The 17147-nt window shown below is 40.9% G+C and overlaps 1 protein-coding gene across 2 annotated transcripts in view; it reads left to right on the forward strand.

Annotated features, from left to right (window-relative positions):
* The window catches only part of LOC143368026 (plasminogen), a 95305-nt gene that overhangs the window by 67224 nt on the left and 10934 nt on the right, over positions 1-17147 (forward strand). Inside the window, exons 11-14 of one of the 2 annotated variants that reach the window (XM_076810360.1) lie at positions 3872-3996; positions 10616-10793; positions 13347-13790; positions 13889-14141. In XM_076810360.1, coding sequence (XP_076666475.1) covers positions 3872-3996; positions 10616-10793; positions 13347-13790; positions 13889-13956 — 815 coding nt within the window. In that variant the 3' untranslated portion in view covers positions 13957-14141. Of the gene's footprint in view, positions 1-3871; positions 3997-10615; positions 10794-13346; positions 13791-13888; positions 14142-17147 lie in introns of those variants that run through there. The other variant, XM_076810359.1, reaches the window with a different exon arrangement.

A 17147-nucleotide genomic window follows, 5' to 3' on the forward strand; every position in this document is an offset into this window, starting at 1 on the left:
CATTGGGGCGACATTGTATCAATAGGTTTACACATCGTCCCAGAGGGCACGATTTTCGATGCGTTTTTGTTTTGTCAACACGCCATGCGTGGTTCACGTGGTGCGGACCTGAGGCGCTTCAAGCACCTTGGCCGCTGCGGCGGCCAAGACGCGCGGCGGGAGAAAGGAGGCGTTGCTTCTGAAAATCGGCCGCCGCGTTCACTTAATTCCCAAGCCTGTCCTAAGTCATGAAAGGGACACGTTAATAAAAATAAACTTATTAAGAATTACAATTATAATTGTAAATCTTAATGATACAAAACAATGGAATCTATGAAAAAATTAACTCTTTGTACTATAAATCAGACTTGGGAATTAAATGCTCTTTTCTTCTCTCCTATCTTCAAACACTGTGACTTATCGTTAATGCTTTAGCAGCCTGTTTTAGTTATAATGTAATATTTTTTATAAAATTTATGTCTTACAAACTAAGGTCGAAGCCAGATATATTGGCCGGTGAATTCGTTTTCGCGAACAGCGATCGAGGAGAAATGAACCACCACCACCTGACGATTGTGGATTTGTCAGTTTGAGTTGCGAGGCCCTCGCAGGGTACGGTGGGGTAGCGGGAATGCTGCTCGGCTCCGCCTGAACCTAGCCTTTTGGCTGTTATTTATTCTTAGCGTTATAGTTGTGTGCGTTACGAAGCTATGCGTAGACCAATACGAGATGAAACTATCGAGAAAGAATCAATGTTCTGACCAATAAAGCTCCTGAATATTTTCGGAGCTAACGCACACCTATTTTGATGTGTATATTTCTACGCTGACAGCTCGGTTTGGTCTACACGCCAGAAGCTTGGCACTATCCCCTCCACTTCTCGCTCACTCTTGTTCTGCGAAGGCGAAAGCGAGATGGAACGAGAGCGAGTCAGAAAACGTTGAGAAAAGGAGCACCGAGGCAGGCAAACGGTGTGGTGGGAGAATACCCCTCACGAAACTCACCAGCCAATATATCTGGCTTCGAGCTTAAGTTCAACATAGGAATACCCACGAGTTGTAAATAGAAGTACCTATGTAAAAAATCTATAAAACACTTAAATAATAAAATAGTTTAAAATTAAATTCTTGTTGCGGCCGCTCGCAAAGCGCCGCATCGGCCGAATTTGAACGCGCTGTGGCTGTGCCATCAACACAGCTGTTGAGCTGTTGCGGCGCGTTTGAAATGTTTGTTGACCGCTAACAGGCTCGCGCCGTACTCGCCCGACGACGGTTAGTTCGGAGAACAACACCGCCGTGACGACAACGTCCAACGAATTTTCTGTTCTCGCCTCTTGCGCCCATCGCGTCCTGTAAACCGGCAATCGTACTACTCAGTGACCAGTATCGCCCCGCGTCCACGCGCCTTTTGTATAATATTTGTTGCTACTGCGTGTTGTGCATTGTGACGTCCGTTGGTCAGTGTTTGACCACCGAGAAATAAAAAGTACGTCCCACCACCTGTAACATATCCAAAAATCAAAGCAATCGGACGCGGATAACTGGAAAACTTGTGAGTATACGAGCGCGTTGGCCGCAGGATACGCGGCATACTCTCCTTTTCATTCAATCAAAGACACTTCCAAATTGAATTTGAACCTGACAAGTACGTAGCATGATGCAAAAATGTTCGCTGAAAACATACATACCGCTGCTGAGTCGAATACATCACGGTAAAACGGTTTTTTCAGCCAAAATAGATCCCCGTGTACTGAGTACACGGTGCGCCCGTTCGCGTGACTTCGGGGGGCGCGCCCGCCGGCAGGTTAATAGTATTATTGAACAGTTGGACAATTTCGCAGATTAGATTCGCCATATTGGATATTTTAAAAGGCCACCTTTCTTTTGAATGTACACGTGTGTACGAATAATTTAAGCCCTCACTTGTATGTCTAAGTTTCGTCAAATTTTGGACTCGAAGGTGATCCGGTTGAGTACTTCTTTCCAGAGCCCAAAATAAAGGACCAGTGACATTCTGTGCATATGACACATATTTTGCACATGACTCATGCATCGCATACCTCGCATATCTGACATTCCAGAACAACGCTCTCTAAGGTCGTGTACGCGTACACTCGGGGTTCTCCCACTTTCGTCCGTGTTGTCAGATACCGCGTGACGCTAATCGCGAAGATGCTAGCCCGGCTAGCCCGTCATGGCAGAGTTAGGAGCGATGGGGCCGCAGTGATGGAGGGGGAAACATCTACAGGAGCGGTGGTAATGTGTGCGTGACTGACGCAGGCGCAGTTCATGCACACATAGCCACCACTCCTGTAGGTGTTTCCCGCTCCATTCATTGCGGCCCCATCACTCCTAACTCTGCGTTATGGTAGCGTTCGTAGCTTCGCGTGGTCTCCTTGACAACGGAAGGCACGCTGCGCGAAAGAATGATTGTAAGGGGAATAAGGCGCGTGAGGGGCTCCCACGTTGGAGAGCGCTGTTCCAGAAGAACACATAATTACAAGCGACACAGTGCCCCGAGCTCAGTTTTACACGAGTTTTACTGAACCAGTGGCACAGAACATATATACATATCTTGCACTCACTGCGCATATTGTTAAACTAAGTGTTCTCCTACAAAAAGAATTATCTAATAGACCAACAAAACTGTAAGCAATTAGCACTCTTACTCTTTTACTGATACTATTTCCGGCGGGCATTGCATCACGAACTCTTATGGTATTTCACATTTTTGTCTATTGCTAACGCTTATTGCATTTCATATTATTATATTTGTTAACGCTTATTACATTTCATGTTATTACTATATTCCTAACACTATTGCAAATAAATAAGGCGCCTCTAATTTTACATAATGCTTCAATTTATTATGTAAATACTTCGTTCTAATAGAAATCTCAATTATTACAAGCTAACTGTATTGCAAATCGTCAGTTCGAATCGGTACTTCTTATAGTGTTGACAAGCCTTACTTTTGCTTCGTTCTTATATGATCATATGCCTAGAGGTATTTCGCGGTAATGTTAGGTACCACCTCTTATCTCATTGCACGAGCCAAATCATCTTCACGTATCATACCATTTAATTATTCAGCATTATTATTTGAATGTTCGTACATGTCACACAAGTCTCTAACATGTGCAGCTTGCTGCACGTATAACTTACGAGTGTTACACTGTCAATCAAACTCGCGAACAAACTCGGAAGCATGTACTGTCACACAGGATTGTATTTGGAATTGCCTATCTCTGCATGTATGATCAGCTGAGTGTATAACAGCCATTAATTAACACTCGATAGATTACACAATTTTTTGTACATGATTTTTTAAAGAATAACATACTATTGCGAGCTGGAAAGAAGTCGGACTACCCAAAAGTTGAAATGTCACAGGGGCAAGGGGAATCTTCCGCTCGCTCCACCCTATCCCCTCCAAGAAATCCTACTTTTAGGTTCATAAGGGGCATCCGGACGCCGATACATGTTGCATGAAACGTTGATACATCCTTATGATACAGGTTTCATGAAACTGGCATCTTGCTCCCCAGCCAGGAGGGTGAGCAAGATGCAAGATTCATGTATCAATGTTTCACTGCAACATGCATCAGCGTCTGGAGACCCCTTTAGCGGCTGTCCATATCCGCAGGTTGTCGGATTATTTAGTTTCGTTCGCATTGTGCGTTACGCGGCTGACTTTGTTGTGAGGGATTGAGTGGAGTGAGCGGACTATTCCCCTTGCCCCTGTGACATTTCAGCTTGTGGGTAGTCCGACTTGCTTCCAGCTCGAAATAGTAATTGTGCCGTTCAAATCCAGAGTAAGGTCAAATTTTATAAAAATATACAAATTGCAAACATCACGAATTTAAATTAATTTTTGCAAAATACTTTAACAGAGGCAGATGTTGTAGAAGAACCGTCGCTACCAAATTGTAATTATGATACAATGTCCTACGACTACAAAGGTACTCAGTGGACAACAATTAATGAAATCCCTTGTATTCCATGGATATCAAAAGAGGTAAGAATTAATACAAAATCGACATTTGAACGTTTAACATTTTAAATAGTTACAAGTTCTTAAAGAGGGTGTAATAATTCAGTTATAAGTTATTGTTTTTATCAACTAAAAGTGTTTAAAATACAGAAGAAACAATGTTATACAAGGTGAGGTGGAAGTTCTAAACAAAATTTAGAAATATATATTACACCCCAAACTAAATATGATTAACTATGATTCGTAAAACTGTTTGGTTTTGAAGTATGCAGTTGCCCGGGGGTTACGTACGGAACGTAAATTTTTTTTTGGACGGGGTATGCATCAACAACGCCCAGCGTTATGGGAAATCCCTCGTTGATCGTACTCCCGCCTAGTAGTTAATAATAATTTAGTAAAACAGAACCCTTTCTTTGGAGCGTCGTCATCTCGACATGTTGCCGCCCCGCGATAAGAATAAGGTGGTGCTGATGCAGCGGCGTTCTCACCAGAAAGTCGCGCTCGAAAAGACCCAGTGCTTCTCTTGCTGTGCCGAATCCGCTCTGTGTAAGCGGCGGGGGTACGTTTCAACAATGCCTTGCAGCATTGTGAGAGAACCCTCGTTGAGAACACCTCTGACCGTCGCATTAAACGTTGTAACATAATCAGTAACGGCTACATCAGGAATGCGCAAACTGGGTTGCTTCTTGGAAGATTGACGGAATTGTATACTCTAAATCCAGTGCAGGAGACTGCGTCTTCCCACGGTCTTGTCGCGAATTATTAACTAATTGGGAATTGTTTTATTAAATTTAGACACCTAACACAATTTCTGATAATCTAAGGACTGTGGGATTCCCCTAGTCAGTAATTGTGTATATAAATTTATGAATGATGAGAGAAGGCCCTCAGCGGTGTGAAATTGTATGGTTTTCAAGATGTGGAATGTCATGTTCTCCTGTGCGTATGAATGTTCCGTAAAGATCGATTATATATTTGAATCAAGAGTCTGACGGATAGACGTGAGCACACACACCGCCTCGCTAAGTAGAGGGGCCCATGCGTGGCCGAGCGATAAAATGCAGCGTAAGCCTTTTCGGCGTGGACCCACTCTGGTCGCTGCCGAGAGCGTGAAGCTGCGACACAATGTGACGGTAAATCGTGAGGTACGTGTCATTGGGTCCGCGAAGTGTTTTAGAGATAGAGTTCTCCGGTCTACAGTGTAACCGCGTGGAAAGACTCAACTTTGCGAAACAAATTATTCACTTAACTTACAAAATAAGTTATTCTATTAATGATTTAATTTAAATTATCATTGAATTTGCTCAGCTAAATTTACTATTATTTCGTTTTCATTTTATAATTCAACTTGTTTCTATTCCATCCTATAATCAAGTGTGTGCGTGTTCGCGTCTCATTCCTCTTTCTGATTCAGGTTTATCAGCGACGCAGAACTATCCAAACTCCAAACAGCAAATTTAAAGCACATTGACATGTATATTATTGTGACTGGCTGGTGAGTTGCACCTCTTATCTCTTTCTGTACACTATATTTGATACTGTTAAAAATTAATGCGTATTCAACGATAATTTCTGGCAGTCAATCGACTGTGGGATTCCCCTAGTCAGGAGTTATGTCCAATTATATGAGTACCTATGTTTTATAAAATGATTGATTGATCTTTTCCATATTTTATTTTGTTATGTTCTCTTGCTTCCATCCACTATTCAACATTAAAGCTTTATTTATCATTAAATTCTACTCGTTAATTACCTATCTGATTCCATTGAAAAGACCCGTATGGGACTAGAGTACCAGCGATCCCAAAATCTACGAAAATCTGCGGCGAGCTTCCTTGCTCTTCCAACAAATAAACTCAATACAGCAATATTTGATAGTCTAAGAATTGTGGGATACCCCTAATCGGAATTGCGTGTATAAATTGTGCCGCTCGAACACCAAAAGTCGCGGCACGTAACACGGGTTAAGGGTACTAAGTCGGTAGTCATTTTTGTCGAAAATGAAGAATTTCTTTTTCACTTAATTACATAAAATATATTGTAGCTGAGACATTTTCTTTGACACAATGTTTATTAACATCATAAGCTTTAAAAAACATGTTTATTTCGCCAAAAATATGCACTATAGATGACGCTACAGATGGATCATTAACCCACGGGCGGGCGCGTCAGTGAGAGTTACACGACCAGGCACGTGGTTAACTCAGTTCACCAGTTGAAAATAATCAGGACACTGTGACTTGCGTACTTTCAACGGTGAAAAGAACAGGCACTAACTCGGTTAAACAACTGAAAATCAACTGGCACAAGCATCACGCGATTCTTGACACATACGACGAACGTGTGGAGGGAATATTTATCTTCCCGAGACGTAAACAAAGAAAGACGCGGATTGGTGAACTGAGTTCACCGGCGCGCCCGCTCGAGGGTTAAAGAGGCTTTTTAAAAAAGTTTCTTTTGTTTTGCAGCGATTTTAACGGAACGGAACGAAATTCAGCGACCTGCTTGTAACTTCTACTTCAGAATACCTTTGGTTCTGCACTGAACCTATAAAAGAAGGAAAATTATGAAAATCACAACTGCGAAATGGCGGTTTTTCAAGAAAGTGCGATACTGAGACACTCAAATACACGTTGAGATTTGTATCGCGCTACTGATACTTTCAACATGTATCGATACAGATCTCAACATGTATGGGGCTCTTTACAACGTAAAGGCGCTGTTCAGGGTATTCAGCAACAGGTGTCAGAAACTTGAAGCATGAAATTCTGCATGAAAAAATAACGCGAAAATATAAAATACAATTTTTAATGTGTGGGGAATACACCGCCCACGGAAAATGCGACGTACTTCCCTTACCTCAGAGTTCCCCTTAGGCGCCTAACACTCTATTTCGGTCAATTTTCTCGAAAATGAGCCGCAATGTCGAAAAATTGTTTTCTACATTTATGACATATTTTTTTTATGTACAATCATCCCCTAAAATTTCTCCCACACGTAGCCGCACACCCTATATAAGGGTTGTTGGCAAAGTTGTTATGAAGAATCGAAATAATTTGATAACTGTTAAGAGTCCATTCTATCTTGCCAGTCGAAAAGAGGCCTATGTTCATGATTTTTTTTTCAGGAACGATTATACGGATTTTAATGTTTTTTGTTTCGTTAAACAATTATTATTCCTTACTATATAGAACTGTATTTTTCATATTTCCAAAATATAATTAAAAATGTGTGGATTTAAGTCACAATGTTTGTGCGTCTGTGAGAACACAGGCACTCTGCGGAAGTCCTCCTGATCCTTAAAGACCAATTGTAATTGTGCAGAGCAATTACATTGAAACTGTCAAATGTAACTGTGGGACAATTGTAATTGTGCAAAGAAATTACAATTAAAATTAAAATACGATTACAATTAGCAAATAGTTTTTGCTGCGAAAAGAATAGCATTTTTTAAAGTTTTCGTCTTTAAAGAATTCTTGGTCAGTCATGACTTTGTCAAACTGGTGCAAAAATAATAATTTCAGTAAAGGATCATAAATTGTAAATAAATTAAAAGCATTTATGATACGGCCTATAATAATAAATTAATAACAAAAAATGAAAAATAGAACAATGTCTTTCGAAAGAAATATTAAATCTTGTATTTGTTCAGGGGTACTGAAATATATACTAAACACCATTAAATACCAGAAAAAGAGAACAACTATACCAGAAGTCATTTAAGAAGGAACCCGTTTCGCGCATGTAGAATGAGCTCATTGGCTCCGAAAAAGCGTTGGTGGGGGTACAGCCAATACTGGCTTCTCCCGGCACCAATGAGCGTCAACCTGCGCGGAACCGGTCTAAACTCGTCGGTCGGCAGGTTCCTTCTTAAATGACAGGGAGTATATATCAGGGGTGCACAGGGAGCCGTTTTAGCGCTTAGCTGCGAGCAACCCGCCTGTCCCGTTGCTAAGGTTAGAATCGGTGAGGAGAACTGCAGTAGTGTATATAGCTGGGTTCAATTCATACCCAATGCACGTACACTACTGCAGTTCGCCTCACCGATTCTAACCTTAGTAACAGGACAGGCGGGTTGTTCGCAGCTAGGCGCTAAAAACGGCTCCCTGTGCACCCCTGAACAACATAGAAAGTTGGCTAATTTTGCAAGAGAACTTGGATTAGTGTCGCAACTGCAGCTAGAGCAGCGAAGGCTACATCGATCGATTTGAGAGCTCGGTCTCCATGATGTTAAAGCCGGGAATTCACCGGGAAGCTAAGCTAAGCTATGCTATGCGATGCTATGTTTTAATAAGCTACTTTTTTCAAAACGTAGCATGGCATAGCATAGCTTAGCTTCCCGGTGGATTCCCGGCTTTACCATACCCGCGCGGAAGGGGAGCTCGGAAGCCAATAGTAACGTGGGCACGCCACGGATAGGGAAAACTGTAAGTGTGTAGGCGGTAGCGTGCGGCGCAGGTTCGTACCCGTAGGATAGGCTTGAATGACTGGGTTCCTCGGGGGGCCCCAGTGTTCGCTGCCAGAGTTACTCTGGCTAGCAGTTTTTTAGTTACGTTTACTTTTTTACTTGATAGTGTGTAATAAAACTGTGTTATTTTTTACACTGTACTCTATTTCTCATTTTGTATAATTTTTTATTTAAATCGGTTCGTTTAATTTCTTCATTTTGTTCTTTTCAAAATTATGTACACATATCGATAAAAGTAATGGGAGTTTCAGGGACGTAATCAGGTACATACATTGTGAGGGATAATTTTCAATTACATTCTGACTAAACACTGAATGGAAAGATGTGTTATTATATATACGAGGTTGATTAAAAACTTACGTAATTATAGTGTTGTGGTTCTCCACAAACCGATACTTATAACTAACAATACTTAGCTAATAAATAATTACACTTAAGGAATTCATTTTAATTCTAGTAACTACTAAAAGTGCGTACATATTTATACACGTGCAGGCAAACACACAATTGCACACATCGATACGTATAAGTGAAAATAGTTAACTAATAAATTAATTTACATTGAGATAACCACCGAAAATACGTGCATGTACAAGGCGAGGCGCGTAAGGCGTGATGATTGAATAATGTCTACAATATTCGTGATATAAAAAAGTGATGTTACGAAAAATTGAAGTATTAGAGCGGGACTTTTCCGCGTAATTTCCCCCAAGAATAATTTGTTGTTACAGATGAAATAAATGTAGATGTGGATAAATGTGTTTTTAAATCTTAAAAACGAAATTATATTATTCATAGACATGATGGGCGACCACGTGCCTGAATTGCACAAGCATAAGTGGTTATGCAATTTAGCTTTCCTCTGAGACTTAACCGATCATTTGAGTACATTAAATGTAGTTTTACAAGGTAAGGGTAGAACCGTAATACATTACTTGGAATCTATACGTGGATTTCAATTAAAAAAAATTGACTTACTTAAATCATGTAAAAATACCGCGGAAAGACAGAACAAACGAAACAAATACGGTGTTCGTGTTTACCCCGTGTCTGTAATTCCGCCCACTCTCCCCCAATGAGGGACGTAAAGCGTGACAATTGAGTGTTGTGTAAAATATTGGTGATATGAACATATGTATGTTGTTAGCAAAATTGAAGTATTTCAGGGGGCAGACTTTTAGGTGTAATTTTGTTTTGTACGTGAAGATGTTAAAGACATCTGAAGGTCATCATACGCATTGATATATCCGCATATGTACGTAGAACCAAACATGACCAATATAGACGCGATACCCTTATGCAAGTGTGGAAGCCTACACTGCGGAATGTTTTTGTAAAATTCGATTATATTATCTGCTTTGTTAAATTTTCTCTTCAATACTCGGTCTGCTTTTAAATTTGTTAATTCCAATGGTAAATTTTCTGGAACTTTTGTGACGTCTACTGAGAACGGTGATGTGACTATATCAAAATATTCTTCTAATTTATATAGATCTTGAAATCTGGTTGAAAAATCTTCTCGTAAATCTTGTACTATTTTTTTATATCTATTTCCATCAATATTTAGACAGATCAACATTACAGACTTCAATTTTTGAAAATGGGAAAAATATCTGGAATGTTGCAAAAAGGTGGAAGCAGATTATTATGAAAGTCGGGACTGCTGGCTCTATTAGTGCTATTGAACTGTGTCAACGTGATGGATTGATTTCTTCTGACATCAAAGTCGGATTTAAAGTCATTTGATGCCCTGTCTACAAATTGTTTGAGACGGGTGTTGGAGTTTAAAAATTGGGGAGAGTTCATAGATTCATAGAATGCACCAATAAAATTCAGCTTGTCATGTGTGTCCGAGTATGTGTAATTATTGTTGGAGATAACAGCGTTTGAGGTGTCGCACCGGCTTCTCTGGACAATGTCCCTATCGTCAAGGTCAATATGGCGTTGCCACTGAGACATTGCACGTCGATGTGCGCGCAATATTGCAGGAATATTGTAAGATCGTTGCCACTGGAATATTGCACGGCAACGTTGCAGCAACGAAGTGTGTTGTGTGGGTAGTTAAGCTGTGAACATTTAATTTATATTGTATAAATTGTTAGAAACCGATTTGTAATCACCAATAGTCATGATAAAATTAATGAATCTACTTCTCTGTTCCATGCTTTTAATAAGGTACCAGAGGAAGAAAAAATTGACAACAAATTTGTTGACCGATCAACTTTAAAAGCACTGAATAAGTGCCGAAATCCTACTCATGATTCCAACGGTCCTTATTGTTACGCGTTCACACCTTGGGAAAGTGTAACTACTTCTAAACAGTATTGTCCTATTCGGAATTGCAAATCATCAGGTAAGTAACATAAAAGAGGAGTAATTCTACAGATGCAGTATGTACAATATATGAAGTGTTCCATAGCTGGTGATACAAGCCAAAAGATGACTATTCTGCACGAAAAAATAAGTAAAAAATATAGAATACAAGTTTCTCATAAGCTCATAACTCACTTCGTTTTGGAGAAAATTGACTTTAAATTTCGACTTGGTATTCGTGCACCGAAGTACAGTTTTAAGATCTGGGCACACATATCAGTTCCGTGCCAGGTCCGTGTTAGTTTCGTGTCCATCCTGTGTCCACTGATGTCACTGACGGCTGTTCAAAGGTACATATTCGCACTGCACAATTGGCCTGCTTTGGGTCATTACAATCATGAAAAATAATTAGAATTATATCACGTTTGGTGTCATTTTCATTGAAAAAAAAAACACCAACAACCTATTGGTGATACTTCTATGAAGATCTAATACGTAATATATAAAAATTAGCATTCTCATTATTGAATGGCCTATTGCTGTCTTTGTCTTTATGACTTGAGGATTTAGGACCCCCAAATTGCGTGGTTCGAATGCTTCGACCCGAGAACCCACCAGGGTCATAAAAAAAGGTTCCGTTCAAGCGTGAGGGTACGGCAATAGAATCAACACTGGGGTCATTGACACGGACAAGTGCGAACTGCTCCATTGTAAAGGAAGGAAACGATACTTTTTAACACTAACACTGACGACGCGGAACTGACGTGTATGACTGTTATAAGCAAAATTTGAAAAGTTACGGTATAAGAGTTAATATCTTTAATTAAGGGGTCATTCCTGTAATCACGCCGCAAAATTCGGTAACAGTCAGGTTTTTTTTTCTCCGTGAATAGAATGAATAATAATGTCAAACTTTTTCTTCATTTATTAAGCTACTTATAATGTATACGGAACAATTTTTTAAATACACTTTTAATTGGTTTTTCAATGTTATCTGGAGGCAAAAATCGCGCCACTGACAAGGAGACCGCACAGGTTATGCAATCGGTTCTGGAATGAGACTGGGTGGACATTGTAGTGCACACCTAGTGTTACAAAACCGTAAAGGGTTTTTGTACAGTGGGCCTTTGTTTTCGAGAAATTTGAGTTCAAAGTTTTGCGCGACAGTAGTATTTCAGTTGTGCAAACATTCTTATGAAGCAACGGTCGTAGCTGCAATATGAAGATGTTTGGCTACGGTGCTGGAGGTCTTCGGTTCGATTCCTCGTGCGCGCTTGTTTTTTTTTTTCTTTTTCTTTTTCTTACCGTAGTAATGTAATGGCTGCACCTAAAATTATTTTGCGCTGTAACGATGTTAATAATATATATTATTACAATAATACTGCACACAAAGTACAAACATAATACAAGTGCAGATATAATATAAATATAATAAAACCGTAAATTACAAATAATATCAGTGCAACAATATTACTGTATACGACTATCCCTACGGTCAGATATGACCGGAGCTCTAACTGCCGTTAAAGTCTTTTCGATAGTCTGCAGCCCGCGACGTCTTCGGCATATTTTTTAAATATATAAAAGCACTCACACTTATAGACGTAGTAAATTTAATACATCATCGATAATGATAATAATATTAATATTGTTGCACTAATATTATTTGTAATTTGCGGTTTTATTATATTTATATTATATCTGCACTTGTATTATGTTTGTACTTTGTGTGCAGTATTATTGTAATAATATATATTAACATTGTTACAGCGTAAAATAATTTTAGGTGCAGCCATTGCATTACTACGGTAAGAAAAAGAAAAAAAAAACAAGCGCGCACCAGGAATCGAACCGAAGACCTCCAGCACCGTAGCCAAACATCTTAATATCGCAGCTACGACCGTTGCTTCCTAAGAATGTTTGCACAACTGAAATACTACTGTCGCGCAAAACTTTGAACTCAAATTTCTCGAAAACGGAGGCCCACTGTACAAAAACCCTTTACGGTTTTGTAACACTAGGTGTGCACTACAATGTCCACCCAGTCTCATTCCAGAACCGATTGCATAACCTGTGCGGTCTCCTTGTGAGTATTACAGCAGACGCGGGGGCCAAGACGCGTGGCGGGAAATAGAGGGCGTTGCTTCTGAAACTCGGCTGAAAAGTTTACTTAATTCCCAAGCCTAGTGTAATCAATATTTTTATATGATATTTTGGGAAATATTTTCTTCAAGATATGTATATACTAATGCCAATAAAGATATTTTACAAAACCATTTAATTTATCAAAAACAGAGCCCCGACATTAGCTTTTTTTCGACCGGCACCCTGGTTTCCCCCCTTAAAGCTATTTTGTATAAAAAAATGGCTAGCCATTCGCGGCTAATATTATTTTGAGATATGTATGTACACATTGGCCCCAAAATTTTCTGCCGGGTTTCGTTAAAAAGTCGCTCTCCTCGATCGCGGCCGTCCCTCGTAAAGTAGGTACATTTAAAAAGATCCTGAAATTTACGGCAAAGAGACAAATTATAATAATTAAATTTCATGTAATTTCGGAAAAGAAATTAATTAATTTATATTTAATTTCTAGAATGTCGAACAGCTGGAACCGCAAACGACTATGTAGGAACATTATCAGAAACACGTGCAGGATATAAGTGTATCAATTGGCAAACTGAGTATGACGCGAGTTTAGTGACGAAATCAACAATATTTTCAACTTCAAAGCGCACTCCCAGACCTACTCGCGTAAGACCTTTTCAACAGAAGAGGCCATATGATCCGCAGGAATTGCTTTTTGCAATTAGGACAACACCGACCATTCCTCCAACAGTTACACCTGCATCAGTTGTAAAATTTACTGCAAAACATAGTCAAAAATACTTTAATGATAGCCTCTACCCGGACGGTAGTGCTAAAAATGCTAGCAATTATTGCAGAAATCCGTCACGTAATATTGCTGGTACTTGGTGTTACACTACAGACATTTCGATACCACAGGATCTTTGTAATGTTAGAGATTGTGAAAAATCAGGTGAAGCATCAAAAGCAAATTTTCTTATTCAATGCAGTAGGTATCTATTGCTGGCCAAGTATTCATATATGTACATTTCTGTATACTGTCTGCATCAGCGCTGTCCAAGCCAGGGCTCGCGAGCTATTTGGGGTCCTCCCACTCCCGTCCGCGTCGTCAGGGATAGCGCGCGACGCTAAAGAGGCGACTATGACCCCACACATGACGTGTGTGTTAATGACAAGCGTCGCCACAACAAGCGAATGCTACTACATATTCCTCGCGAATATTGTGTAGGGACGGCGTGGTTGGAAAGAGAAGCAGGCGCGTGAGGGGCCCCACAGCTGGATAGCGCTGGTCTACATATTCTCTATATTTGTGAAGTGATAACATGTCGCCGAGGTCAGAGACAAGAGCCGACGCGACGGCAAGGTGCGATGGCGACCGAGCGCGATTGAAATTCGAATGTGATTGCGAAGCGCCGAACCGTGAACGGTGTCAGCAACGTTTGTCGATGATCGCCGAAATGTTCGAAACTACCAAAAAAGGCGAGCGCAACACGCCCAACGTTCAAATCAGCTTAAAGTTAGGGGTGTAACAAAACGGACATAATAAAGACCTATAAGAATACAGTAGGTAGTGCATTAATTTAGGATCCAATATTTAGTAAACGAAATGAAGTGCTACATTGATGACCCTCGACATTACGAAGCGAGGGAACAAATGGAGCAGAAGTGCACCATTCCTGCGGCTGAAAATGAACCGTCAGCAGCGGAGCTCGACAGAATGTGTTACATTTTGCCCCTCTGCCTAAAAGGTCCGGATGTCTGGTTTTGGCAGCTGAAAGCACAGTTTGCGCTGCACTGAATAACGACGGAGATTACCAAATTCTAGTATGGGATAGCCAAATTGAGTCCACAACACGCCAGGGAAGTGAGAGATATTATCCGTACTCCACCGGAAGATGCAAAATATTCAAAACTGAAGCAGAACCTGATTAAACAGTTATCGAGCCTGCAATCGCAGATAATCTGGCAAATGTTCGAATATGTGGAGATGGCGGACCTGACATCCTCACAGCTCCTGCGGCACCTACAGAACATTGGGTGCAACATGGTGTCAGAGAACATCTTGCGATCATTATAGACGCCCCGATTAGCTGCGACCATGCAGCCAATACTCGTCATGCAAGCTGACACACCACTGCAGAACGTTGTTACGAGGTAGAGAAGGCACTCGTGCTTTCTCAGTAACTTTAGAGTTTATTTGTAAATAGACTTTTAATACAATGATGAAAACCGTGCTTGAGGTAACGCGTTGACAATGTGTCTGAGTCGAAGGTTCGTACTGGAGTCTCTGGCGTCGGTGGGGCTCCAGGGGTTTTATACCCCTTGAGGGCACGACGCTTTCCTATCCTTTTTGGCGGGAAAGTCAGGCGGGAAGATCCTCATGGGGGATCTAGTGCTAAGATCTATAGCGAAGGTCCCGAGAGATCTAGCGCTAGGATCTATCGGGTGAACCTAACGAGGAGTTATGTCTTGGTCCTTTGCCGCAGGTTTGGGATGACCCTTGTCTACTGGCGCCAACCTGGCGCATAGCGTAACAACGTCGCAGAATTGGCAGACAAAGTGAACAGCCTCCTATACCCGGTGCTCGGAACAATACTATTAAACTTGTCATACCGATGATCAAATTGTCTCGCAAGGGAACGTCTGTTTGTTATTTGTAGCCCGAGAGTGAAAATATTGAAAAGATCCAGGAATTTATTTTAGAAAAAACGGGTCTTTAACCAGTCTAAAGGCGGTTATAGAACTGGCAACAAGATCAGCCAATTTAAAATTAAACAACAGCTGAGTTACTTTGATACGCGAGCTTTCACAATCTGTTTTATGACTGACCACTTTTCGTATTTTATTCGCGGAAATATAGTCAGTGTACCCTTTCAAATCGCTCGGTGTATGGTTCAATTTCAAGTGTGTAACAAAATTATATGACACTGTAAGGGAACATTGTTGGGAATGCATTTAATATACTCAGCGACGGCCTTTTTTTTTATTCGAAACAAGTCCCTCTGGTCAATATGCCGATCGTCCTTCCAGGCAGTGATGCCAGAATCGTGGGACGTGGGACAAATGCTTACCCCCACTATGACCTACCATCGTCTCCCACTATGGCCTACCGTCGTCCCACACTTTCTTCCATTGCACTGCACAGAGGTATACTCTTACGCCTATCCATGTGCTCGACAGCCCAACAGGCAGCGCACACGGACAGGAAGAGGAATATGCTTGTGTGCAGTGCGAGGGGAAGAAAGTGGGGGACGACGGTAGGCCATAGTGGGAGACGACGGTAAGTCATAGTGGGGGTAAGCATTTGTCCCACGTTCCACGATTCTGGCATCACTGCTTCCAGGGAGTCGACCTTCTTCTCTCTTCAGCTGCGAGTACTTGCAGGCCATGCACGGGCCTATACCCGGTCCTCGCAACAATATGAAGGATCGCGGAATGAAAGGGCGCCGAAGGTGCGTGTGACGCACGTAAAGTGCGATCGTTTCTTCTTTCGGGGAACACTCCCGAAAGTGGCGGCATGTGCAAGCGGGCAGTTATTAAATATACACTTCATCACGTCAGGGTGCGTTACTGATTAATTCCGCCCACCACGACCAGTCCCAATCCTACATATATTTGTGTTTCGAATTTCCTCGAAATGTCGAGGAATTATTCAGGAGGTTCCCGATTTTCGCGACGACCGAGAAACAACGAGACACGGCTCTAAATAACACGACTGATAACCGACGCATACAAGAGGGATGACTCGAAAACTATTACACGAGGTGTACGTGATGGTTGTCGTGCGAAGAAGAGAGCCTCGGCACATCGGCAGCCGCGGAATCGGTCGAGCGATGCCAGACCCTACTACCAATCTGATGTCAGACTACAGACAGATAGCTATCTGGGTCATTATCTCGTCAAGTGATGTAACAATTATTGATGATAATGTCATTATCGCATCAAGTAATGTACCAAATATTGATGATAATGTCATTATCGCATCAAGTGATGTACCAAATATTGATGATAGTGTTATTATAGAAAAATTTAATTTAAGTTTTAATGTTGACTGTATTAATAATTTAGATGAAAACACTTGTCCAAATAAATGCGGTAAATAATTTAAATTCTTTCTCAATAACAACACTTATTAATTATAAACAATTATACCAATGTAATACTGATTTTGTCATAGGTATGACTGATTCAATTCCTTTGCCTTTTAAGCAAACGCTTTTTTGGCCAACATCCTCATCGTCAGGTCATAATGACAATAAAAAGAAAAGGAAGGAGAAAATTCCTGCTGTAGCAACGTCTGAAAATGGAG

Source organism: Andrena cerasifolii, chromosome 4 (genome assembly GCF_050908995.1).
Source record: "Andrena cerasifolii isolate SP2316 chromosome 4, iyAndCera1_principal, whole genome shotgun sequence".
Taxonomy (NCBI): Eukaryota; Metazoa; Arthropoda; class Insecta; order Hymenoptera; family Andrenidae; genus Andrena; species Andrena cerasifolii.